The sequence below is a fragment of the Chelonus insularis genome, unplaced genomic scaffold (genome assembly GCF_013357705.1).
Source record: "Chelonus insularis isolate UGA/USDA-ARS -01 unplaced genomic scaffold, ASM1335770v1 contig_355_pilon, whole genome shotgun sequence".
NCBI lineage: Eukaryota > Metazoa > Arthropoda > Insecta > Hymenoptera > Braconidae > Chelonus > Chelonus insularis.
The window spans coordinates 1-27,147 of record NW_023276520.1 but is presented as its reverse complement, the minus strand read 5'-3'; the positions used below and the strand labels follow the sequence as shown (position 1 = coordinate 27,147).

Below are 27,147 nucleotides of genomic sequence, written 5' to 3'. Positions count from 1 at the left end.
CTTAAAATATTGGCTTTAAAATAAAATCATCTCAATGTACTGCAAGTGCATGATAGAAATTAATGATCAAATAAAAATAAGCGTTGACTGTTAGTTAAATTATGTAGTAAAGCGTCAAACGCTCAAGAATTCATTTTTTATATTTTATTTTTCAAGGCTATTAATGATGGTTTTTTATTCTCTTATAAATATGTATCCATAATTAATTTATCATTTATAAAAATTCAAATATAGTTATTAAATGTTTGATATTGTGCATCATTAATTATTGATTAGTATATTAAATCAGATTACGTTTATTACAAAATTTCTGATTTCTTTTATTATTATATGAATCAAAAAATTGACTTTAAATATAAAATTTAAATACTTAATTATTGTAAAAATTAAAAAATTATTATAAATTCATTGTTAGAATAAATTTTTTCAAGTTTATCTGACAGTATATTATATAATAAAATATACAATGATACAAATTGATTAGAAAATACTCATGTAATTCATTTATTTTCTTTATATGAATTTTTTTAGTGTCAGATAGTACCGAAAATTCAACAAAAAAGACACAATTAAATAAATAGCATACTATACATTACATTTCATAACATCACACACAAAATTATTGACAATCTATTATAAAAAATAAAAAATTTTAACATACACATATAATTAACCAATATAAACATTAACAATTTGTAACAATGGCGATACTTCTGACAAGTTTGATACATTTGTATTAGTTTCTCCTATAATAATTTTAAGAATTTTGTTATTAGTTCGTCGTTTAGTTACAGTGACAGCAGTCTCTAATGTTAAATTTGAAATTGAACATTTAGAAACATTAAGAAATTCTAAGTTATTGGCAATTCGAATAAAATTCATTATCCCAGTATCTTCAATTTTAGTACATCTTTGGCATTCGAGTTGTTTTAAACCCCGTAGATCTGTAAGCGCTTCATCAGTCACTTTATCCAAACAAATCATTTTGAGTGTTTCTAATTTTAATAAAGAAACTAAACTACTTATACCTATATTAGATATATTATCACAAAAACTTATATCTAAAAAATTTAATTGTTTACAATGCATAGAAATTCTGATTAATAAATCATCAGTAACGGCATAATTTCTCTGAAGATTTAACCATTGTAAATTGACCAGATCTGCTATAGGATACATTACATGTACTGATATCAATGGATAGATTGCACTAAATTCTAAATTTTTGATGAGTTTATTTTTTCCTATTACTTGTAGTGTTTCATCCGTGATGCAAGTACATGAATTTATTGTAAGAGATTGTAAATTAATAAATCTTTCAATAGCATCATTTAAATAAGTTGATAAAAGTGAATTACAACGTTTAAAATGAAGTTCTTCTATTTTATTTTCATGTAAGTATTTTAGACATTTGCCGGTAATATGATGGTCTCCTTCGATACCAAGATGTCTTAAATTTGTATTAAGAGAGAAAAAATCTGATAAAGCTTTCTCGCAAGGACCAGACAGTGACTTCATTACAAATTTTTTAATATTCAAACAGTTTGTCATTAAAGAATTAATTCCAGATGGTGATAATTCTAATGCAGTAATATCTATAAATTGTAATTTCGGACAAAATTTACCGACAATTGTTATTGTACTTGAGCTTAAAATATGAGGTGATTTTGATAAATTTAAATGTGTTAAATATTGTCCACATCGAATTAAAACTTTTCTAAGTGTATTTGTATTTACTAATGGAAAACTGTACTTCGAAGCCAATCCCCAAGTTTTTGTTTCCAAATCTAATCTTTTCACTGCTCTCCAAGACTCTTGACTGAGAATTTGCCATCGTTTGCATACTATTATGGTACAAATATAAAATAAATCATATGGTTGTTAAAATGAGACAGTTAATAGATAAATTTACTTACCTCTTTCCATACGTACTCTATCAGCAATTGGAAGGTATAAAAATATTTTAACTAAGCAATCATCATTTAAGACATTGATAGGAGAATCGAGATTCGTAATTGGTTCAGACAATTCTTCATCACTTTTTGAATTATCCAAATTATTCTTTTTTAAAACTAAGAATCGTTTTTTATTTTCAATACTATCAGGTTGATGCCATGGGTCGGCTGATAAGACTTTAAGAATACGACGGTGTAAGTGGATTGTACTATAATAGGCAGCTTTTCTAGCTCTACAACATTTTTTTCCGTTAATAAATAAACAAAAAGTATTTATTTTAAATAATTCATTTACTTACTCGACAGCACTTTCAGCATCACTGTAAGTTATAAAACCAAAACTACTTTTTCCATGAGTTCGTTTAAGGTAACAACTGTCGATTTTTCCAAAAACCGAAAATAATTCTTCTAAATCTCGAGTTGTTGTCTAAATAATCATAAATCATTATTAATAGATCTAATTTTGATGAACTTTAACTTACTAATAAATAAATCTTACGCGATCTGCCAAATTGCTAACAAAGAGTTTTCTGATAGGAACTCCGTCTTCATTAATTGGTGATGGATCACGTAATTCTCTTTCTATATAAAGAAAAAATTTTATTCAATAAATTATTAATTATGTTAGTAACCAAATTTGATATTAAAAATATAATTTACCCTGTTGCATTAGATAGGGTACTACTTCCATTGTTTTGAACAAGTTGTCAAGATCAACAGAATCCATAATTACCAAAAATTATAACAATTTCTGGTGAATTAGTAGTAATAATTATATAATTATTTCAATTAAAAATTAAGTTTCTACTGATTAAAAGGGAAATTTATAACAATTGAGCAGTAAAACTACAGTTTTATACGTGTATATATGTATAGTACATAAAGGTGCTATCAAAAATACTGTGAAGAGAGAGTCTCTGGTACTGAGATGTCAGAATTCATGCTTAAACATGACAGACTGTGGTGAATTTGTGATAAAATTTTAAATTTCTCCTAAATCATGATTGTTTAATGGCAAATTATTTTTGAAGAGCGATAACTGTGATAAATTTGAGAAAGGCATTGTCAATATAAATATAATTTCAGTATTATTAATAAATTTATATCAAAACTTAGCGGTAGGAATTAATTTTTGAATTTTATCTTCATTTTTGTATTCACGCATGCGTTGAATTAGTCAATTATAAGCAGCGACAACTATCGGTTGGTAAACATGTACTTTTAAAATGGCTAAATTTAATCCCGAAATGTTAGACCATTGAACATCTAGACAATTGGTGTTTTCTGTTTTTATGTATACATATGTATTGTCTATCAATCAGGTAAAAATTTTGTAGAGTTTGAATGCTGTATTTATTTCGATAATTCAAGAATATTTAAACAATACTAATAAAGGTAAAATAAAATTATCTACATATTTGCATTACTTTGACATATTTTTAATGTTTTACTGTAGATAAGACAATAATTACGTAATACTTAAACTATCTACTAAGATTGTGATTCTACAATCTATATATTTTAGTAAAACAGACATTGCCTACTCAAGTATTTCTGTTTATTTTAGTAATTTATTGTTAATTTAAAAAGATAATCATGTAGATAATTTTTATGTTAAATTTATTTCACAGATGTCTGAAAAACAACTAGCTAAACCTTTGATGCGAGGTCTTTATGCAAGAAAACTCAAAATTCATATTGGACTAGCAGTAGCATGTAGTCTTGCAAGTGGTCTGGCTTGGAAAGTTTTTTACATGGATCCACGAAAACGAGCTTATGAAAAATTTATGAAGTATACAATCTTAAATTTTTTTATTGATTGAATACTCATACTTTTGTTTTTCTTATAATATCAATAATTTTTTTAGCTATTACGATCCCGAAAAACATCTGCAGATTATGAGGGAAGCTGGTTTATTACAGTCAGCTCCTAAATGAACATTCTATTGATAAATAAGTAGTGATAATAACGGAATTCTAATTTAAGTCATTAAATTATATATAAAATATTAAGAAAAGTCATGAAAATTGTATAATTATGACACTTATGTTGAAATAAAAGTATAATATAAAAAAATAGTAAAATTAAGAGGTTAAGTTAATGGACGTAAGATTTATAATAAAAAAGATGTCGTTAGTTGTTATGTACCCATAATGCTCCGCGCCATTGATTGGCGCATGTCAGTTGGTTGCATTGCAAATGGCGGCTCCTTGTTATTGTTCATGGCGTTTTATGACTTGTCCCTTTATATTGCCGATTATGACGAGTATTTGTGTGATTTATACGACACACCGTGTCCAGTGGATGGATTAATTATCCTACTTAGTTATTATTGGTTAATATAAATTGAAAGGTTCTGTGATTTAATGAGATCTGTGAGCGATTAATCCCACACGAAATTGGAAAGAAATGGGGTAACGTTAAAATCATTCTGTATTCATACGGTATCAAAGCACCCTATATCAGTGTAAAAATTGTATCATACAATACTCAGTAACATATTCTTTATTGTTATCATTATATAGTTATGTGTTTTAGCTTGTGTTGTAATTAACATTTTCGATGAAAAAAACATAAAATTTATGTGCGGTTGACGGTGCTATCATGAGCATGCTTGAGTCCACTTCATGTTCGCCTCCCCCGACGTACAAAATGGTGGCCCCCTCGATCTCCAATGGTCTAGATGTCTTATTTATACTTAAATCTTTAGAAAATTTCATTCATTAGTGAATATTTTCATCAAAAATTTATTAACAATATATTCCGTGATGACTTACTAATCACTTTAGATATATGATTTATTTTATAACCTATTTTCAATTTCTCTAAAACTAAGCCGCTTTTCTGTATTCCAAAAGTTTTCAATAATTATTTGCTAATTATTTGAATTACATTCAAATTTATATTTATTCATTTTATCTCGGAGATAATATTACTGAGCCTCCTGTGATCTTCGTTATTTTGAAATATTTAATTTCCATTTGTATTAATTGATGTGATAATAAACCACAATTGCCATTAAATTATAACCTAATGTTATATATTTGTGTTTATATCATTTTATTTAATTGTTTGTATTTGCTACATCATTATTTATTTCGCATTTACAATTTTACGGTAAAACATTTAAAAAATATATTTAAATATTAATATTATTATTAATTATTATTGATTAAATATTCATCTTATTTACTATTCTTCATTTTCTAATGTTATTAATTTGTTACAGGCAATACATAAATTAATTCCACGACCTGGCGTGAAGTTTAGATCTGTCGGCTTGTTCTCTGTGAACAAGTACTTTACCAGGCAAAAGACACTTTTTATACCCTGAGACCTTATCAGGCTCTTTGGGTAGTAATGTAATTAATGATTGGTAAAGTATATTAATCTCTTTAATTACTTTTTTTTATTAGTAAACTTATTCTTCTATATAAATTGAAATTTTTTGTTATTATTTTTTCTATGTTATATTTAATTTTGTGAATAATTGTTTTTACAGTCATGGCGGCAGATAGTGATGGTGATTTGATAGAGACAGTGGTGACCTGTAAAGGTGATTTAACAGATCCTGAGTTTCCAAGTAAATTCAAAATCATTGTTGATCGTTTAAAGTGTTTGCTATCTAAAGGTATTGAAAAGAAATTTTTTTAATAAATTATTATTTATTAAGTAATTTTCTTGATTACAATATTTTAATTATTATTGGTAATAATTATTTTTTTTATATTGTATTACATTTTAAAAATTGTAATGAAGAAAATATAAATTGTTATATTTGTTAAGTTTTGATATCTAAATGTTTGATCAATTGGTAAACAATTATTTTTAATTATGATTATTATTATTTCCAGAAAAAGGCGAAGAATTAAAAGTAAATAAAGTTGAACCATGGAATTCCGTAAGAGTAACATTTTCAATACCTAGAGAAGCAGCTCTACGTCTTCGTGAGTTAGCAAACGAAGGATCACCAACGCTTACACAGCTTGGTATTTTATCTGTTCAAGTGGAAGGGGATCAAGTGATATCTTTGAGAATAGCCAGCAGATTTGGTGAAGAAACTCAAGAAATTGTTTTACATTCAGGAGGATCACAAGAAGAAAATAAGTCTCGAAGTGACATAAATGTTGGAGTATCGTCAAGTTGTAGTAATAGTAGTAGTGGTAGTAGTAGTAGTGATGTTTTGACATCGACACCTGGCCCTAGTAATTCTAGTAATATTTCATCGACGATTCGTGATGTAGCTCAATTACTTGGAGCTGAAGGATCATGTGAAAAGACACCACAATTTCGATCACCGAACGTAGTTGCACCTACAGACTGTGATCCAATTCCAGCATTTCTTACGAAATCCGTTCAGTCATCTAGTGGTAGCAGTAATATTGTTGGCAATCAATCAACAAATAATTCAAATGTATCACCTCGAAATAATTACAATGGACCATTCCCTTTTGCAAGTATGACTCATGCAGCACAAGCAATTCATAATAGAGAGTCACAAAGTATTACAATAAAAACTACATCGTTTAAGCATCATACTCAACCACCACCACCTTATCCTGCTCAAGAGGCTTTAACACCATCTCACGGATTGACACCTGGTCATACAACTCAATCAAATATTCCACCTAATCAAGTTGTTAGTCAATATAAGGCAATTCCTTCAACGTCCAGTACCTCCAGTAATCTTGCTGGAACTTCTAATAGCAATCAAGTTGCTCTTTCCAGTCCCCTTTTGGTAAATTTACTTCAAAATGATGGAGCATCACATTCAAATCATGTGATATCGGGACAAAAAGTGCAACCACCTACTGTTGTTGATTCTGCGTTAAATCGTATGAAACCTACAAAGAAACCAACAGTACGTAGGAAAGAAATACCAATCACGAGTGAATCACCACCTAATCTTGATTCGTTAAGACCTGAAGATTTAATTGGTGGTTCAGCTAGTACTGTTAGTAATCTTGTTCAAAATACTGGGCCTTCAGCTTTTGCTACGGTCAATGTTAATCAACCATTAACGTTATCACAACAAAATGTTAGTACATCAATGCCAGCACCTCAAAGTCACCAGGTACCAGTGGCTAATCAAATTTCCCAACAAAATCAGACGGTACATACTCAAGTACAAATCCAACAAAAATTCCCTATAAGGCAGGAAATAGCGTACCGGCCAAATCAAATAGTCCATAATCAAGTAACTGTAAGAAATCCGATAAATGGACAACAAGTTAGAACTTCCCATCAGCAAAGACAGCAATTACTTCTTCAACAACAGCAACAGCAAATTATAGTTCAACAAAATATTGTAAGTAATCAAGGTCAAATAATGCAACAATCAGGAAATACAGTTTCTCAGCAAATAATTCAGTCACAAAATACTTCGACTCTCCAGTCCGTCCCAATAAGTAATCCTCAGATAATTTCTCAACAACAAATCATTCAACAACAGCAGCAACAGCAACAGGTAGGAATAAATATTGCTCAGCAACGCCTTGGATATTTACATAATAATCCACGACAATCGACTCCACCACCTTATCCAAAACAGTCGACAACAACTACGATGACAACTCAAGTGACAACACAACATCAACAACAACAAGGACAAACTTTAAATGTTCAACAACAGTTGCATCATAATCAATTGAAAACTATAAATGTTAATACTAGTGCAACAAATGATTTTCGTTATGGTCAAAGTCAAAATATTCTTAGTAGAAATTATTCTACAACTGCAACCACAAGCGCCAATGGGACCACTTGGAATCCACAGAATTGTTCCATTTCACAGGGTGCTCAAGTTAATTCTACGCAACGTCTGGCATCGCTTATAAGTCAGACTCCAGCTCTAGGTGCCTTTTCACAGGGTGTTACACGTGTAAATCATGTTACTACCCCAACCACAACTACCGCTAATACAAATACAAATACTAATTTAAATGTTCAAGAATTATCCGAATCAACCACAGTTAATGAAAATATCACAGAACCTGAACCAGAGTATACATCAACTGGAAAAATAAGACAGTTTTTAATTAATCCTTTAACTGGCCATTTAGAACCAATGCCAAGTGAAAGCTCAGATTCTGAACCAGAAAGTGCTGTTGATAATCAAGATGACTTTTTTTCTTTTCCTTCTCCATCCAATGACCGCTCGAATTCTATTTTTTCGGATGATGATGGAGATAGTAATATTTCACGTAAAAATGATACGACTACAAATACAGATCAATCAGATTCTGAAGCTACTGGTAAGTCAACCGGTAGTGAAGGAAGTTTAAAACATGGAAGAGTAAAATCGGCGAGAGATAGTCCAATGCCAGGAGAAAAAATTAAATTAAGATTGAAATTAGAGAAATCAGAACCAGTGACACCAGCTTATAAAGTCGATGTCTCTTTTGTTAACACTCCACCAATAAGGAAAGCTGATAAGTCTGTTAATAAAATATTTACGGGTATAGCTACTAATTCTGGAGGAAGTGGTGATGAACCTAAAGTTCCTCCTCTCCATATTTCATTACGAGGTAGAAATGCATCAGTTGTACAGATCCGTAAAAAGGAAAAGAAGTCTCTAAGAGAAGAAGATGATGCAGCAAATATCAAAAGACGGGGAAAATTAAAAAAAATTAAGGAATCAACTGATGGCAATAAATTATTGCAAAAAAAATCTTTAAATATGATTATTGGAAGTGCTTCTAATACGAAGTTGCCTTTAATTAATTCTACAACCGTTAATACTGCTACTACAATTACCAAAATAAATAATTCACTTACAACCATTGTAACGAAGCCCAACATACAAAAACAAGATAGTATTGTTGATTCTTCACCACGATTACAAAGTACTGGTAATAAACCAAGTTCTAGCAAAAGCAATGATGTTGATGATATTCCATTAAATAGCAGGATACCTTCACCTCTGAAGCATAAAACAATCATCTCTCAATCTTCGAATTCTCAAGTGCTAAATAAAAGTCAAACTGATGTTGAAATCCAAAAACATACGAATGAACATAAAATTGGTGGAGGTAATTAAATAATTAATTAAAATTATTTTTTTTTATTCTATGAATTATTATTATAATAATAATAATTTTTTTTTTATTTTTATAGGAAAAACAAAAAGAAGAGATTCAAGAAAAAAAATAGATACGAATGAAGGTCCACATAGGGAACAAAATTTATTGTCAGGTGGCAGAATTTTAGACAATCAAACTAAATGGAAAAAACTTGCATACAAAGGTGAAACTGGACAGTCAGTTAAGAAGACTGAAGTACCTGCTAATGATGCTGGAACAGTTAAGAAAGTTGGAGAAATTAGAAGGACAAGTGACAGTGATGTTAACAGATCTGTAGTTGAAAAGGGGAATATTATAAATGATGTTACTTCCAAAGTTTCTGAAGTTAATGGAATTAAAAAAGAACTTATTAATCAAGAAAAAAGAAGACGTTTGAGTTTAATTGAAGAAAAAGACTTTCATACAATTGGTAATTATTTAAGATTAATTTTTTTCATTTGTTTTTGCTTTATATAAAAATGAGTAATTTTTAATTATAAATATTTTTTCTTTTGTTTCTAGAATCTCATAATACAGAAGTTATTCATACATCTTCAGATACTTCTATCAATGTTTCTGGAATGTCAAAGTTAACTTCAAACACTTCATTTGATAGCAATACTTCAGTAACAAAAAGTATGAATTTACCATTATCGAGTTCTACTCACTCAATAAATAAACGTGATGGAAAACCTTCTGGACAATATGAAATGACAGTAAAAACAGTGCAGTTAGGGAATAAAATGGTTCCAGGGAAAAGTAAAGGAGAAATGGAGATAAAAAATGATGCTATGAATGTAAAAAATCAGAGTGTACTTCAAAAAGTAAAAAATCATACTTTAATGAAAAATGAGTCTCCCGTAACGTTAAATAAACATAAAATAGATCATTTGAGTCATAAAAAGATAACGCAAAATAATATGATCAAATTTACAGAAAGAACTGCTGTTACACCAGCAAAAATTGAACATAAAATAAGTTTATTAAAAACTCCAGTACAAAATTTAACAGTTTGTACTACTGAATCAGTTTTGAGGTCATCAAATTCTGATTTATCTATAAATAAACAACAACAGCAAAATCTTCCAATAACTGAAACTACAATTGTTATGGTGGAAAGAGAGACTAAAGCAAAACCAAAGCTACCAGACAATGCTGTTCTACCGATTGGAATAATTGACACTAATACTGAGAGGGTGGGAAACGTAGGTAACAGTGGAACTGCTGGTGAAGATTCTGGTATTGAGTCGATGGATGCGCTCTCCGAAAAATCACCTAATCAAGGTGAATCTCCTCTTCATAGACCAGTGTCAAATGATCAATCAACTGGTCAAAGTTCTGTTGGATCAAAAAATCCAATTCAAAATGAACCAACTTCTACCATTGATAAGAACGTGCCTTCCTCCACTAACAGTAATGATATGTGTTCAAATTCGCAAGTTTTAAAATCCCGTGATCCAAAGACTTTGAGTCCTATATCTGTTGCGAATTATCTTGATAACCAATTGAAACAAGAAACTAATCATAGTGAACCTGGTGATTCCAATGTGATGAGTGAACAATCTGTTGTATTGAATTCTACGACTATTGATCATAATGATAGACTATCTGCAAATATTGAAAATGTTAATAATCCTGAAAATAAAGTTAATCCCCCAAGTCCACTTGCAATGAATATTGTTACTACTTCTGAAACTAATAATGACATTGGTGATGATCGTTTATTGCAATGTACTCCGTCACGAGTTATTGACTCAATTATTGAAAAAAATTGTACTGAAAACAGTGAAAAGACAATCGAGGTTACACATGATAACATAAATGAAGAAATAGTCAAAAATAATTCTATAGTTAGTAATGAACATATGCCTTCGCAAAATAAAGAAGATGATGTTTATCAAAATAATAATGTAACGGCAAAGAAAAAAGAAGATTCAGAAATGAAAAAAATTCCGAGGCTTGAAAGTCCAATTTTAACTGAAACTAAATCAGAATTACTTTCTGATATTAACGTTAATGAAACACTTAATGCTGAAAAAAATCTTGAAATTAAAGTTGAAGTTGAACTGGATGATACAAGGCAACTGGATAGTATATCGTTACCGAGTAAGGTAGAATCGCCATCGAAAGTAGAGGTTGAATCAAAAACTCAAGTTGTACAACGACTTATAACTAAAAAAGATACATCAATAGGGCAAAAAATAGAAGAATCAAAGAAAATTGAAACAGAGAGTTTACCATCACCGTTAGGTGATGATCCACAACCTATTAGAATAACACCACCTCTATATACATATTCAAATCCTGTTGTTCTCCAGCGAGATGATACGCCAAGTCCTGCAGCGCAAAATATTGAAGTAGAATCAACTGAAATTGATCACATGAAAAGAAAAAGAAGAAGAAAGCAAGAATTAGAGGGACGTCAAGATGTGATTTGTATCGAAGAGAACGAAGAACATTTTGTGGAAAGACTGAATCCAATAAATTCAGAGGATTATGTTAAACGACCACCAAAATCATTACTTGAACAATTGCTTATTGAGATCCCTAATGATAATAGTGAAAAGCGATCTCTACGCACACGTTCACAAAAACTTAATAGTCCGGATATTATAAAAACACCGAAAAGCAGCCCTCATGGTGCAACAGGACCTGCAAGAGTTGAAGAACGACGAAGTATATCGCCTTTCGCAAAAGCCAGTCCGAAATTGGGTCTATCAAAATTATCTCCTAACACTGGAGCTGGATTAAAAGTTGGAAAAAGAAAAAGACAAGAGAGTGAAAGTTCTGTGGCTTCTGGGACTGCTGAAGAGACACAACCTAGGCCAGGAAAACGAAAATGTTCCGAAAATGCAGCTGAACTAATTAAAGCATGCATGGGTGTGGAAGAAAGTAGTCATATAAAAAAACAAATGCATAGTAAGGATGAACAATCGAAGAAAGGATTTAACATATTGGCCAAAGGCAAGAAAGGTGCCTATTCTTTAACTATTATTACATTGAATAATAATAAATAAATATTTTTATTAAATAGTATTTGACAAAAAAAGAAATTACAAAAATACTATCAATGCTGTCTTATTAAAAAATAAATCTATAAATATTATTTACTGTGGCAACAATGTTTCTCTTATCAAAAAGTAAGATTTAATATAAAAAAAATTGCATTTATAAATTATTTAGTTTCGTAAACAAATTATTACATTATCAGAAATATGTTAATTATCTTAATATATATATTTATATTTCAATATAATACAGGACAATTTTTAATAGTATATTTATTTATTATAGGTCCAATTCTAGTTGATGTAGAATCATCAGATGATGAACCTCTTATTGAAATTTCTGGTAAAGGACGTATCCGCTTAGCTGAAGAATCAACAGCTTCGCCCAAACTAAAAGATCCAAAGTAAAATTTAGTTTTTATATAAAATTATATTTTCTTGCAATTTTATTGAATCATTTTAAAATAATTATAAAATATTAATTAATCAAATTTATAATTTTACAGAACAACTTTGAATACTCCTGTCACTGGAGGCCAATTACATTCGAGCAATGTGTCAAATTTTAATGTAAATAGTCGAGTACAAAGGGAGAGTAGATTATTAACGACAAAGCAACCTGGAAATGTAAATTCATTATCTGTGGGTAAAGAAAGACTACGAGGTACATCTGTATCCAGTAATGAATCTGTTGGTGAAGTAACTACTCGAAGATCTGTAAGACAAAGTGCAGTTTCGCCCCTCACTACGCCTGCAAGTAATACAAGAGGTGCCTCACGATCTTTGGAAGATGTTAATAGAAGAAAAACTCGAAGTGGTACTGGTGAGTAACTAAAATTAATCAACAAGTAATTTCTCAAGAATATATATCTTTGTTAAATTTAAGGTAAAGGCATTAGCAATTTATAACTGAATATATATATTTATATTATCAATGACGGTCATTATATAATTATGATATGATATAACATATATATCGTTAATTATGTAAATTGTGCAATAAAATATTGTACATAATAAATAAAAATTAATAAATTATTATTGCACTTTGTGATTTAATGTTTTGAAATTATTTGAATAAAAATGTGTTTTTATAATGATCGTCAAAATTTGACATTAATAAAAATTCAATTTATAAAAACATGATCGTGAAAATAAAATTAATTATGTATATAGAAAAAAAAATATATATATATATAAAAATATATTTTTTGTTTAAGGTAAGATTTATTTTCAGTTTTGTTTTGATCCTTTTATTTGATAATTAAATAACAAAATTAATCATACAATATTTGTACCTAAATAAGAATCTTGGAAATTGTAAATAAATATTTTTAATAAAATAGATGGCCTTTATAATTATAAAACATTATTTATACTTTATGGTTATAAATATATATAAATATTAAATATAAACAAAATAGTTTATAAATTATATTTATTTTTAAAAAATACTATTTATATGAAACATTAATTCTATTATACATAATTGCAAAAATAAACTGTATAGCATTGAAATCCTACAAATATACATTTCAATCAAGTACAATTTTTAATTGTAAACATTATACTCAAATTCAATCATAGTTATTAATAAATTTCAATTTTATAAAAGATAAGAATTTATTTTCTATTTATTCATATAAAGTATTGCATGTATTCATTAGTGATTTGAATTTATTATATTAATTAATATTACAATAAAAATAATAAAAATAATAATAATAATAATAATAATAATAGTAGAATGAGTAGATTTGAATTAAAGGAAAAAAATCAACCTGATTAAAAATTCCAATTAAAAGTTTTCAATTTTATTCTTAAACATTTAAAAGTTTACCATTAAATCCGCTAGTGCCTTTACATTGATTAGTAAAAAAAAAAGTAGTTAAATAATTAATTAATAATTGATTAAAATTGAAAAAGAGTACAGTGAGATACTTGTTTTAGTGACAACCGAGACAGCTGAACAGGCTAAACGAAGAAGGATATCTCGAGAAAATAAATGACCTTCGGGAAGTGACCTTGACAGTGATTAGCTAACGTTGCTCGTCAAGGCCCTCATTATGTGGTTATTTGTCTAAAGTTACCGGTCATTAGATTACCATATGACTGGATCCCACCCGACAAATCCTATACACGTTAAATAGCGCACAATTAAAATGCTCTGTCAGTTTTCAGAGGTATCAGAAGTAAAATACATACTCGTTATTCATGATCTCATCCTCAATTTAATATCAATGCATTTAATGCATACCAATAAATGAGCTTTAAGCTCACAATTAATCAAATTGTTCTAATTATCGATCATTTATTTTATTTCTGATTATCTTTGACAGTTTAGTTACTTAGATTTAATCAAATTAAATTATTATTTGATTAATAAATAAATTAATACTATATCTTTATAAATTTTGTACATAAACTGAGTAACTAAACTATCCCGATTAACAGTTTAATATTACCGAATTATTGAATATTTCATTTTTATTGAAAATAATTTGTACAATAGTCTGTAACAATAATTATTAACTATTAATTATAAATTTAGACGAATGAGTCATTTTTTAAAGATTAAAAAAGAAAACAACAAACAAAGATGCAATAAAAAGTTTGTATTTCTTAATATTTCTCTTTCATTCTTAAGAAGATAAAAAAAAAACAATCGATTAATAGTGAATGATATTCATTATTTATCAACTATTTGTAAATAATAATGAGCTTTTGTACAAAATATAGATTAGTGAAAAAAGAGTTATACAAATAATGATCATTAATGTAAATGAAAAGCTATGCCATCATTATATGACTGTACTGCCGATTTTGATGTTTATGAAACAATTTTAAAATACGAAAAAAAAAAATTTTGACAGAGCAAAAAAAAAGAATTTTCGTGTTTTCATGTTGATAAAATAAATTAGTTAATTGGTGGGGTTTTATTAATATCAGACATAATAACCAAACTGAAGGTATCTTTTCATCGTACTTTATGATAATTTCTTTATTTGTGACTTTTGTTTACAATATAAAGAATTTTAAATTTATTCAAATACATTAGTTATACGGTTTTGTTATGTATTTTTGTGTATATGTGTTCTTCAATTAATTGATTTATAAATTAAAGAAATCATTGTAAATTAGATGATTTTTTATCTAGTTAATTATTAATTATTTGTGATAATGGTAGAGTTTGAAATTTCTTCTTATGAAAATTTTATATTATATAATTATTTTTTTAGCTTTTCGTTATTTGTTGAAGCAATTAGTTAAAAACAAACATAACCTTTCAGTAATGTTATATGGTAATCATCTTGGGCCATCAATAAATATTAAATTTTAGCAAAAGTCGAAGATTAGGAGTTTATTAATATCAAAAGATTTATTTTCTTTATACGAGATAGTAAATAATGAATGTTAAAATGATAATTCGTGAGAAAAAGTATGTAAAAAAAATTAATTATGGATATTAAAAATAATAAAAATAGCATAAAAACGAAAATATAATAACAATGGATTAATTAGAAAAAAAAAACATTTATTTGATAGATAATATATGAACGAATATATTTTGTAAATAATTTCTTGTAAAGATAATGCGGATGCACTTTCATTGTATATATAAAGCAAAGCATAAACAAGAAAAAACATTTGAATTTCTATCATATTAATTAATAATAAAAAGTGTACGACTATATTGTCATAAACTATGGTACTGATAACAATAATAATAATAATTATTCTTATCTTCATTTATAGAAAATCTTATTATTATTTTCTCTTTGTTGTTCACATTTTTTACTCTTAAAATACATTAGTTTTAACATAAAAGAATAAAAAATATTTTCTTCTTTAGCACACCTTCAAAAGAAACTCAATATGTATATTTATACATATGATGAAATCCTAGAAATTATGTCGATGGTTTCTTATGTACGCTTAGAGAATATAGTTTTCTATTGTATACATGTAAATTATACAGTTACAAGTTAAAATGTTTAAACGTACTGCTTGTAGCCATCGACTTATTTTCCCTTCGTAAGTATGAAAAACGTAAATTTAGATATTGCTTATAATTATTAATATAATAGAAATTATGTCATTAGATTGTCATTCAATAATATTATTATCATTATTATCAGTACCATTATTTCGGTGAATGGAAAGATATTTGATTACAATTCGTAAAATAATAAATGAAACATTTTCACTGAATAATATAAAAATATACATAAACACATAAACAAATATATTAAAGAAGTAAAAAGTTTTAATAAATTAATAAATGGCAAGGGTAAAAAGAAAAAGTTGTAAATCTGCAGTTGTAGCATTTCGTAATTGTTTTTTTTTTCTTTCTTATAAAGACAATATAGAATATATTTTTAAAAAATCGTTAATTTTTTATTACAATAATAATCGCGATAATAATAATTTCTTCTACTACTATTACTATTACTACTATTATTGTCACTACTATTATTACTTCTATTATTATTATATTATTATTATTTTATTGTATATAAAGAATGCGTAATTATAATCAGTGAATAATTGATTATTGATAAGACAAGTATCATGTATATAAAAAATTATTAGACAACGGTATAATAATTATGAATCGAAATGTTTTATCAATATTCTTATTTCTTTAATATTCTGAGTTATTTGATGAATGTACAATTATAATCGTATAATATAATGATACCAATGAATGATTTATTAATGATAGTTAAAAATACATTTAAAAAAAAAAATAAAATACATTGTAATTTTATATGTAACATACTCTGTTTGATTTATATATTACAGAAGTAGGGTACTTTTCAAAATAATGTTTAATTATAAAATAATTATTATAATTTGGTAATTAATTAACAACTTGTATACACAATACATTAAATAAAGCTTGACATGTGTAAATATTATTATTACAATTTGATTTTAGTATAATTTAATTTGCTCACCTTATTAAGGAGCTTTTTGAGTATTTTTCAAACATTTAAATGTATGTTCAAAGAAACTCTAAATATATTTCAGGAATAATTTATATTTAAATTTATTATTGTCTTATTTTTTATTTCAATTATCTTTCAATAATTACCTTTATCATAAATCATAATTTTATCGTTTTTTTTTTTTGTGCTTGAAACATGTAAACCATAAAAAATTCATCAAGCAATTTGTGTACTCTAACAAATGTATAGTGAAGTATGTTATACATGTACTTTCTTGTAAGCATAAAAGAAATATTTATAAATAAAAATACTTATAGGTAATTATTATTAAGTAACAATATAGAGAAACAAATTACTGTAAAGTTATAACTAAAAGTGTCTTAAAAACGCTGTTTTTTTTTTTGTTATTAAACATGTATTTCTTCTCATAATTCAATCAAAATTAAATCATACATATGAATAAAATCATGCACAATAATTTAATAAGCTCCCCTACGTGATAAGTGAATGAAGAAATTTATTAAGATCGAATATTAATGGAGTTAAAAAAAACAAATAAACAAATAAGGAAACATGTTTTAGAAATGTCAAACGTGATGCAAGTATGTGTTATTAATATCTGTGCGTGCAAAAATGATTTGTAATTTCTAGTATTTAATTAAGATAAAAAATTTTTGAGATAATATTATAAGAGTTTGTCTACAATACAATAATAATTGAAACGAGTATTAAAAAGATAAATAAAAAAAATAGCTTTAAATTAAGTAATGTTATATTTGTAGAAGAATCATCAAGCATGCAAAGTAAAACAAATAATTGTTGACTATTATGATTATTATTATATAATATTATACAAATGATAAAAAATATAAGGTAATCTATAAATTGTACCTTTCATTCAATAACCATTGTAGAAATATCAATGAATGAACATCTCTTTCATGTTTTAAATGAAATATCGTAGACTTATCAAAAAATGAAGTGTTATAAAAAAAAAGTTTTTTAATTGTTGTGTTTTATTAACCCTCATATACATTTACAATTTTATATCATTATATACGAAGTTATATATATTTTCTCGCTATTTATTAATAAAATAAACTCATCAATGAAACATTAAAATTGTTTGTTAAATAATTGTAAGATAACTATGATTATGTTAATAATAATTTTAAAATATTTTATTTTGACATTTAATTTACTTGCATTAATAGATATATTCTTGTAAAAAAATATTGAACACAATGAAAGATGTAGCTGTGATGAGGTTCATCTAAATTTCAAACGTATTAATCACTGAGGTTATTATTTATAACAAAAGTGAGATTTTAAATCTATATTAAATATTTCTTTATTCTTTATTCCCCCCTTGTTGAATGAAATTTTTTTTTTATTCTCAGCACAATCCTTGCTAAATTTAAAAAGTGTAATCTATACCATCACCATATAACAACTGTAAATAGTGCGAAAACTTTCTAAGGATGTCGCTGTGTATATACTGTACCTTCTCTACTACTTGGCTGTTGTATACACACATAAAACTCCATTTTTACTTTCAAGTATATACTGTACGGTATTTTTGAGTTTGGATTTAATACTGAAAGAGCGTTGGTGAAGTGTTTATTGCTTTATTTATATTAAAACATATAAACATTAATTGAAAAAAAAATCTTATATTGTCTATTATCATTTGCACTGAAATTGTTTTTTTTTTTGTTTAATTATGAAATTTTTTTTACATAATTATTTTGTAAATTACTTAACATTTCCATAGGTAAGACTTTTATCTATTTTGACTGACCTATTTTTATGGGTTAGATAAAATTTTTTTTTTATACACAGATGTTCTTGTTAATAATCAATATATTTAGTTGCCAATGAATAAATTTTTATTGAATGTTTTTTATTTTCTTTATTTACTAACATACAAAAACACTATACAACATAATAGATGGTATCAAGAAATATTAACAATTTACTCAACAGCTCTTAATCTAACAAGTTTTTACATTTGTTACAAGTCATTATTCTTTTTAGCCTTATAAATAATTTGCTAATTATTTATATGATATAAGAATTATTCATAATAACAATGAGGAAAATAAATAAAATAATTATTTAACAATTAACAAAGGATAATTGCTTTCTTTAATTGTCAAGTTACTTAAAAATATAAAGTAAACAATGCAAATACTTCATATTGCTAACTTCAATTATCCTTGATATACATTCGCTATGAAATAATTTATTACTTAACTATACAAAGACTATATAATAATTTAACTAATTTTACTAAAAATAGTAATAATTATTTTCTATTTCAAACAACCAAGTTTACTTAGTGATTATAATCAAGCAATTGACTATAATTTACTCATGTCCAAAGGTTAATGGATTACATCACAACTCGACCAAATTATAATAATGTTTTTCCATTTGTTTTTTTTTTTAATTAATCAGCACTTTTCCAAATACATATTCTTAATACGAATTTTATTTTCAGATACAATTGTGTTTTATATTGATTCACTGATAGTGTAATATTTCACTATAAAAATGACGATTTTAGAATCACTTAAAAAATCTGCAGTGGTACATTTAATGTTTGCTATCACTTTTTTTACGTCTGGATTGATTGTTAATTTACTGCAAGCAATATTGTACCTTGGACTTAGGCCATTTTCGAAGTATTACTATCGAAAGATTAATTATTATCTATGTTATACATTTTATTGTCGTAAGTATATTCATTTAATATTATTTAATAAATGAAAAGAATGAAATTTTATAACACTCCAAAAGAATAAAATGAATCTATTACATAGTTAATTTAAAAACATATACAATAATGCAATACTTGAATCACTGTCAATGACTTCTTTATGAACTTATTAAAGTATCATAATAGTCTCAACTTAAAAGAAAAATGTTGATAAATTAAAAAATTTTTTTTTCTACTTTAGAATTAGTTTTTATGGCAGAATGGTGGGCAAATACAGATATGATTGTTTACATAGATGAAGAAGAATTTAAAAAATATTATGGTAAAGAACATGGATACTTGTTGATGAATCACAGCTATGAGATTGACTGGCTATTGGGATGGATATTTTGTGATAGAATTAGAATGTTGGGGGTAATGTATTAGTCACAAATCTATTAAGCAATCGATTAGATTAAACAACATAAATTAATTTTTCTAAATGTTTAAAATATGCATTCATAAATTGCAACACTTGCAAGTATCAATGAGGCATGAGATTGATACACTATTTTATTATCAAGTATACAAAGTTAGTAATATTATGACACTAATCTTTATTTATACATGTATATGTATTTGTAGAATATTTTTATTATTAAATTTAAATAAGACAGAATCATTACAACAAGAGTATTATGGATTAAGTGATTTATTGAATATCTTTATTATTTAGAATTGCAAGGCTTATGCTAAGAAATCAATTCAATATATTCCAACTCTTGGATGGGCTTGGAAATTTGCAGAGAGTGTATTTTTAGAAAGAAGTTGGGATAAAGATAAAGAAACGATTGGCCGGCAAATAAGAGAATTAGGTGACTATCCTGATACAATGTGGGTAAGTTATCTCTTATTTTTATTTACATAATTAAATAATTAATTTATCGTTTATGTTATGTAAAAATTGATTTAAATTAATTTCCAGCTACTCTTATATGCCGAAGGTACAAGATTTACTCCGGAAAAACGTGAAGCTAGTCAAAAGTTTGCTAAAGAAAAAGGCTTACCTTTATTAAACTATCACTTAACACCTCGAACAAAAGGTTTCACTGCAAGTATTCCACATCTCCGCGGCAAAGTCGATGCTATTTATGACATTCAATTAGCATTTAACCCACAAGCACCTGTCAAACCGACCATGACTAATCTTTTAAAGGGAGAAAAAGTTGAAGGACATATGTATTTTAAAAGAATACCTATCTCAGAAGTTCCTGACAATGAAGAGGATGCTGCTGTTTGGTTACATAAGAAATATGAAGAAAAAGTAAATTTCCTTATTTACATGAATGTATATGTTGATAAATTCAATTTAATTCATGAATTGATACGATTAATATTTTATTGGATTACATTGAATATTGTATATGGCTTCTATTTTTAGGATCGAATGGCTGAAAGTTTCATGCAAACAGGTGACTTTTTTGCAACAAGTGGAGTCCCACGCACACAACAGTTTAGGTTACAAAGAAGATATTATTCCTTGATTAACACGATATTCTGGGCAATTATTGTACTAGTTCCAATGCTGTACTATCTCGTAAAACTATTTCTCTCTGGATCGACTATTGCTTTCTCACTAGGAGCAGGCATATTAGTATTATGTAAGATTTTTTTATATAATTTTTAATATATTAAAAACAACAATTATATAATTAACTACTTTTGTTTTTATAGTTTATCTTCTAATGTACAAAACAATTGGAATGTCTAAAATTAGTAGAGGATCTTCATATGGTGCTGCATCAGCAAAGAAAATTCAGTAAGATACATATTTTAATTCATAATTATAAACAAAAAATAATAACAAACCAAACAAATAGAGATTTATCTTCAAAAACAATATATTTCTGTATAGTAAATATATTAAAAAAAAAACTTATTAAGACCGTGAGAATAATTATGAAATAAAATTTCTTAATTATTCATAATAATTTTTGAATTCAATAATTTCAACAAATTAAAACGTGATAAAGAATACATTTGTAGATACACACATGTGTATTTATTTATTACAAGCATATATAAATGTATATGGAAAATATTTATATGTAATTTTGTGATTTCTTTTCAATCTTTTGTATGTATGAATTTTATTGTTATTTAATAAACAATGAACAGATAAAAACTTAATATTAGTATAGCACAAAAATAACGTAACATAGTTTTTAAATAAAAAACAAAAAAACTATAAACAGTACTTTTTTTTAAATCCATACTATTTGCCTTCATTTTCAATCAAATTTTGGGCATCATGATTATCATTTAATTCATTTTGTTGATATCCTAAATGTGGATCCGATCTATAGAAAATCTTTTTAAATTTACCTCTAGGATCATAGTAACCGTACTGTCCTGTTACTGTTCCATTGACGTGCCTCTGTTCCCAACGAAATTGTCTGTTTTCGCTGAAAAAAAATTAAATATCCCTTTTATTAAGATCATAAAAATTATTATTATAAAAAATTTAACAATGTAGACTTACCCATCACCAGTATCAAAACCAAACACATACGATTCTGGTCCATCTTGACCATGAATATGGAAATCAACCCTATTTCCATTATCTAAAGATTCATTTATTTCCTGACTCAACTCTTCCTGTGAACTATCATTACTACTTTTATTTTTCTCATTAGATTCATCCCGCTTTTGATGTATCGGTTCATGATCTCTAACGTAATGTTGTTGCTTTTCTTGTCTATTTTCTTCTCCTTTTATGTAATCAGTTACAGAATGACTCGGTTTTTTAAATCTTTTTGAAGATGTTCGACGTCTATGAGCATTATAGAAACTCTTTTGTCCAATTTCAGGAGGTTTAAGATAAATTGATGGAGTGTTGGTTATTTTTGATACATTTTTATCTTGTTTTAACAAATGCTTATGATCTTTCGGCGATTCTTTCTCAAATTTTTGATGTATTTTTTTTGCTTTCGCTTTTTTACTTCGATTTGGAATTTTTTTAGAAATTTTAGAATTTTTTATACCATTTTTCGGCAATTTCATGTTAACTGCTGATGAACCAGATTTTTTGTAACCTTTTTTCTCATCTTTTTGATAATCAGAATAAACTGGATATACTTTGGACGGCTTTTTAAGTTGTCTTTCATATGTTATGTCTTTGAAAAAAGGTGGTAATTCTAGCAATTGTTTGTGATGATTTGGTCTTAATTGTGATGGATTGTATTTAGCAGGTTTTTTATGGAGTTCATCAACGTGAATGGCTGTTTTATGTTCTTTCGGTAATTTCATGTTTATTCTTTTATGATTATCTAATGATCGTAATGATATAATATTTTTTTCATTTTGAATATCAACCCTAGATTCAATTTGAGTCTCCAGAACACTGATGAAAGCTAGAATACACTGAATTATATTTTAATTAAATAAAAACTCTATCATAATTGTACTTATTTATCTAATTTTACAACTATTTTAAGTATTAAATTAAAAAAAAAAATTTTAAAAAATAAAAAATTTACTTACGATATATTTTATCGACATGCTCCTGATAGAAGATGACAATGAATGTAAATCAGATTACAATCGATATCTGATACGGGTCTATGATCTAGCTTTCTATTAATCCCTTCCTATTCCGGGAAAGATATATTTTATTTATTGTCTTGAACGCTTTTTTACCATCTCACTTGTTTTCAAGTTTCTGATCCACTTTTTCTGGTTCAATTGATTTATTACGATATTTCCTAACACGGAAAATTAAATTGTGGTATTGAATAAACCTGACATTAATATTGAAATTAAATTTCATATTACAGAAATACTGAATTTACTGGAAAAATTAATTTTATTTTAATTAACAAAAAAAATTATATATTTAATTTCTATGTAGAAAAGTCGTTTTTTTTTTTTTTATTTTAATAAATAATCATAAATGTAAATTATCTCGTAAGATTCATTGGAATGTAACAACAGGTGAAAAATTAATTGTAAGCTTCAGTAATTTTAAATATATTGCTTCATCAAATAAATCTCATCAGTGAATTCATTTTTTATTATATCTAATAGAAGTAAAAACTTTGGATATTTGAAAAAATGAAAAGAATATAAATCTACAGGAAAAAAAGACAATTGATGTGAATCCAATTATTTCAAATTAATACAAAAGCTATTTATATTTTTTTGATCCGGTTGTTTGTCATATTAGTCATGTTAAGTGAAATTTCATTTCATTCTGATGACATTAATGTGATATGCCTGACTTTGATGAGTAATTAGTTATGCCAAGATTGACTATATAAGATATTTTGCTAAAAATATCGTCATCAGAAATAGCTAACAACTTATTTTCATAATTTGAAATCATGAATATTTATTGGATATACTTTTTTCTAATCATCACAGTGATTCATCAGAGCCAAGTTTGTTTTCTTTGCTTACAATTAATTGATCAACAAATTTTTTCCTTTCCAGAAAGATTTACCAAAAAATTATCTATTCATCTTATCATTAATTTAAATGTAAAAAATTTATATTTTTCAGACACTAAGATGCCGATCGGGGAATGGAAAATTGGATAAAAGTATTCAAAAAGCTATAACTAAATGTAAACATGAAGAATCCAATGATTCCTCATCAATTGATGATAGTTCTTCTGATGAAAATATATCATCAGATAGCAGTATCTTTGATGATGAATTTTTCTCCTTTAACAAAAAGAATCAAACCAATTCTGATATATTATCTTCACAAAATTCAAGAAATAAAAATTCAAATAACGACTGTAATGAAAAATCAAATAATTACCAAGGGAATCAGAGATTTTACTACACACAGAATGCTAATTCTTCAAAAAAAATTGATACTAAATTAAGAAATAGTTATAATGACAAAGATCAAAGAAATAATAATAATAATAACAATAATAAAAATACAAATCAAAGTTCGAAAGGAAAAACACAGAATACTAATTCACAGAGAACTGATCATGATCAGCATTCAAAATCTGTAAGTCTGTAACTATTTAACTATTTTTCCATATTAATCAACGATATTTATTTATTAATAATATTTCCAGTGTTTCTTTAAGTGTTTATTAACTGAATTAAATGCAATCAATCGACGAGGGTTTCCTGAAAGAATAACTGTAACAAATTTATTGTTAAAAGATGTATACGATCCTACTGTTCGAGATTTGATTGAAGAATTCATCATAGAATGCTTTCACTTTTTACAAACTCAAATGATTGAAGATGAATGTACATTTGCTCAATATTTATTCGAATGTTTTGATAATAAAGGAAGAGAAGTATGAGTTTTTTAAATAGATAAAATAATTATTTAAATATAGAATCAATTGTTATATTATTCAATCTAATAATATTTTTTAGAGATGCGATGATTGGACTACTTCATGATTAAAAATATATCAAATCCTACAATAAAGGTTTTGAAATGTAATAAAACAATTAATCTATTGTTTAACAATATATTGTGAATGTTCACAAATAAAAACTATATGTTAAAAATATTTGTAATAATAATTTATAATTAATATAAATAAGTTTTCTGTACATTTTAGAAAATAATATAATAATTACTAGTTTCATCATGATTATTATAAAATATAGTCTAATAAAAATTAAAGCTAAACATAGGTAGTATTAAAAATATAGATTAAATTGAATTAGTATTTAATTTGTTAGAAAAGCTGGTAGATTTGCAAAAAAAAATGATAATATTTATTTCTATTATTTTCGTTTTTTCAAATTTTCAAAACGCTTCATAAGATCATTGAAATCGATATCATCATTTTCACCAGAATTTTCTGATGGTTCATTTTCAGTGGGAACCGTTGGCAATTCAGGCAACTGAAAATCATTTGGCATTTTTGATCTTGGTTGCGGTTTGGGTTTGAAATCAGATTGTTTATTTAAATCAGGCGGAAATGAACTATATGGAGGCGGTAACTCATCCTCCTACAACAAAATAAAATATAAAATTATCATAATTGTAATGTTCATTAAATTGTATTAAAAAAATGTTCAATAATTTACAAGTTTATTTCCGTTATTAGTATTTGCATTATCCAACGGAATGTTATACGAAAGAGCAGCTGGATTAAAAGGCACATTTTGATCTTTTTCGGGCATTAATGGTGCTCCAGGAGAAATAAATCCCATTGCTGGTACATTAGGCTTTTCACCACTATTCTAAAAATAGGAAAAACAAAAATAAATTGTCAGACTATATTAATTTCAAGTTTATAGACTTTAAAATAAACATAGATAAAAATTCATTTACATACTACATTGTTCATGTTGGGTGGAATATTAGGTAGCAATGGTGGTTGTGGAAACCCTATAAATCCAGCTGGTTGAGGTACCCCTCCACTTGCTAACTCCAAGTTGTTTGGCAATTCACCACCATTATTTCCAATATCAATCAATAAAGCATCTTGAGCTTCTGCCATTACTTGAGGATCTGGTTCATACTCGATATTATAATTTTTAGCTATTTCTATTAAATATTTTTCAACTAAAATTTTTGATGGTGTTTGTATGCTTATTTTGTGTTTTAATTTTTCAGAAATTGACGGAACTGTTTCATCTCTACAAGCTTCCATGTATTGTCTTCCATACTTAGATGTAAGAATATCAGATATTACTTTCATTTCTTGAACATCAGTTTGAATCCTTGGTGCTGCCCAAAGAATAGTTGAAATAGCTTCTGCTAGTCCTTCATCTAAGTTTCTAGATTGAAAAGAAAACATGATCATCATTAAATAAAGATTTTTCAAAATATTCCAAAAATATAAAAATATTTATACTTTCTTACTTCATTTGTTGGATTAGCCCAAATCTAGCTAACAATAAATCACAATACATTTCTAATAATTCCATAGCTTCGACCATATAATCTTCTCGGATAATATGTTCTACTCGAATTTTTGCTCTCTCAACTTTTCCACTTGCAATATAATCAGCAATTTCTTTTCTTGCTTTTTGAGCTAACTCGGTTTTCTTTTTTTCTAATAGCTTCAACCTGTTTATAGCTAATCTAAGATGTGTTTTTAACTTTGTGTAATTCGGTCCACTTGAAAACATTTTGAATATTTAATAGTGTAATTTTATTAATTGAATGCTACGTGACTTTTAAGAGAATTAAAATTATTTTAACACGTATGACAAGGAATATATTTTTAAAGGTGAATAATATCACGAACTTTAGGTATCTGTACTTGCAATTTTTTAAAAACGATCGATTTTAAATAATCAAAATAATAAAACCTTAGAGGTTAAATATCACAATTTCATCATTACAGATTCTTAGCTTAACTTTTAGACCATTTTTATTATATATTTTTCATGTGGAGTAAAAAAAAAACTGATTTTACACTTATCTTTACTATCTGACTCTATACTTAGTCATCTTTTCAGACTATAGAAATG

The 27,147-nt window shown here is 26.6% G+C and overlaps 6 protein-coding genes across 9 annotated transcripts; 3 read left to right on the top strand and 3 right to left on the bottom strand.

Moving 5' to 3' along the window:
* Window positions 1-489: 489 nt before the first annotated feature.
* LOC118066823 (putative RNA-binding protein EEED8.10) lies at window positions 490-3,344 on the bottom strand. Its single transcript, XM_035083164.1, has 5 exons — window positions 2,616-3,344; window positions 2,455-2,537; window positions 2,255-2,382; window positions 1,917-2,188; window positions 490-1,844 (listed from the first exon to the last, which is right to left on the bottom strand). Exons 1-5 carry the CDS (start codon window positions 2,680-2,682, stop codon window positions 670-672), a joined length of 1,725 nt encoding a protein of 574 aa, XP_034939055.1. The 5' UTR covers window positions 2,683-3,344; the 3' UTR covers window positions 490-669.
* Window positions 3,345-4,155: 811 nt separating this feature from the next.
* Window positions 4,156-14,503, top strand: LOC118066829 (uncharacterized). 3 transcript variants are annotated; one of them, XM_035083174.1, is made up of 9 exons: window positions 4,156-4,370; window positions 5,186-5,332; window positions 5,459-5,587; window positions 5,811-8,987; window positions 9,073-9,447; window positions 9,540-11,990; window positions 12,312-12,429; window positions 12,532-12,848; window positions 13,976-14,503. In XM_035083174.1, exons 2-9 carry the CDS (start codon window positions 5,326-5,328, stop codon window positions 14,032-14,034), a joined length of 6,633 nt encoding a protein of 2,210 aa, XP_034939065.1. In that variant the 5' UTR covers window positions 4,156-4,370; window positions 5,186-5,325; the 3' UTR covers window positions 14,035-14,503. The 3 variants fall into 3 exon arrangements, with proteins under 3 accessions (XP_034939065.1, XP_034939067.1, XP_034939066.1); XM_035083176.1 differs by lacking the exon at window positions 4,156-4,370 and adding an exon at window positions 4,407-4,423; XM_035083175.1 differs by lacking the exon at window positions 4,156-4,370 and adding an exon at window positions 5,054-5,073.
* Window positions 14,504-18,506: 4,003 nt separating this feature from the next.
* Window positions 18,507-21,529, top strand: LOC118066796 (1-acyl-sn-glycerol-3-phosphate acyltransferase gamma-like). 2 transcript variants are annotated; one of them, XM_035083124.1, is made up of 7 exons: window positions 18,507-18,751; window positions 19,481-19,714; window positions 19,941-20,113; window positions 20,415-20,576; window positions 20,664-21,002; window positions 21,120-21,339; window positions 21,413-21,529. In XM_035083124.1, the coding sequence occupies exons 2-7, from the start codon at window positions 19,534-19,536 to the stop codon at window positions 21,499-21,501; spliced, it is 1,164 nt and encodes a 387-aa protein (XP_034939015.1). In that variant the 5' UTR covers window positions 18,507-18,751; window positions 19,481-19,533; the 3' UTR covers window positions 21,502-21,529. The 2 variants fall into 2 exon arrangements, with proteins under 2 accessions (XP_034939015.1, XP_034939016.1); XM_035083125.1 differs by lacking the exon at window positions 18,507-18,751 and having other exon boundaries at window positions 19,443-19,714.
* Window positions 21,530-21,769: 240 nt separating this feature from the next.
* LOC118066798 (uncharacterized) lies at window positions 21,770-23,247 on the bottom strand. The gene is made up of 3 exons (XM_035083128.1): window positions 23,222-23,247; window positions 22,221-23,101; window positions 21,770-22,143 (listed from the first exon to the last, which is right to left on the bottom strand). The coding sequence occupies exons 1-3, from the start codon at window positions 23,237-23,239 to the stop codon at window positions 21,954-21,956; spliced, it is 1,089 nt and encodes a 362-aa protein (XP_034939019.1). The 5' UTR covers window positions 23,240-23,247; the 3' UTR covers window positions 21,770-21,953.
* Window positions 23,248-24,038: 791 nt separating this feature from the next.
* On the top strand, window positions 24,039-25,113 carry LOC118066828 (general odorant-binding protein 71-like). Its single transcript, XM_035083173.1, has 4 exons — window positions 24,039-24,117; window positions 24,239-24,703; window positions 24,774-25,004; window positions 25,087-25,113. The coding sequence occupies exons 1-4, from the start codon at window positions 24,061-24,063 to the stop codon at window positions 25,111-25,113; spliced, it is 780 nt and encodes a 259-aa protein (XP_034939064.1). The 5' UTR covers window positions 24,039-24,060.
* A 159-nt stretch (window positions 25,114-25,272) lies between these two features.
* Ist1 (IST1-like protein) lies at window positions 25,273-27,141 on the bottom strand. Its single transcript, XM_035083126.1, has 4 exons — window positions 26,534-27,141; window positions 26,004-26,448; window positions 25,753-25,908; window positions 25,273-25,674 (listed from the first exon to the last, which is right to left on the bottom strand). The coding sequence occupies exons 1-4, from the start codon at window positions 26,800-26,802 to the stop codon at window positions 25,447-25,449; spliced, it is 1,098 nt and encodes a 365-aa protein (XP_034939017.1). The 5' UTR covers window positions 26,803-27,141; the 3' UTR covers window positions 25,273-25,446.
* Window positions 27,142-27,147: the final 6 nt, after the last annotated feature.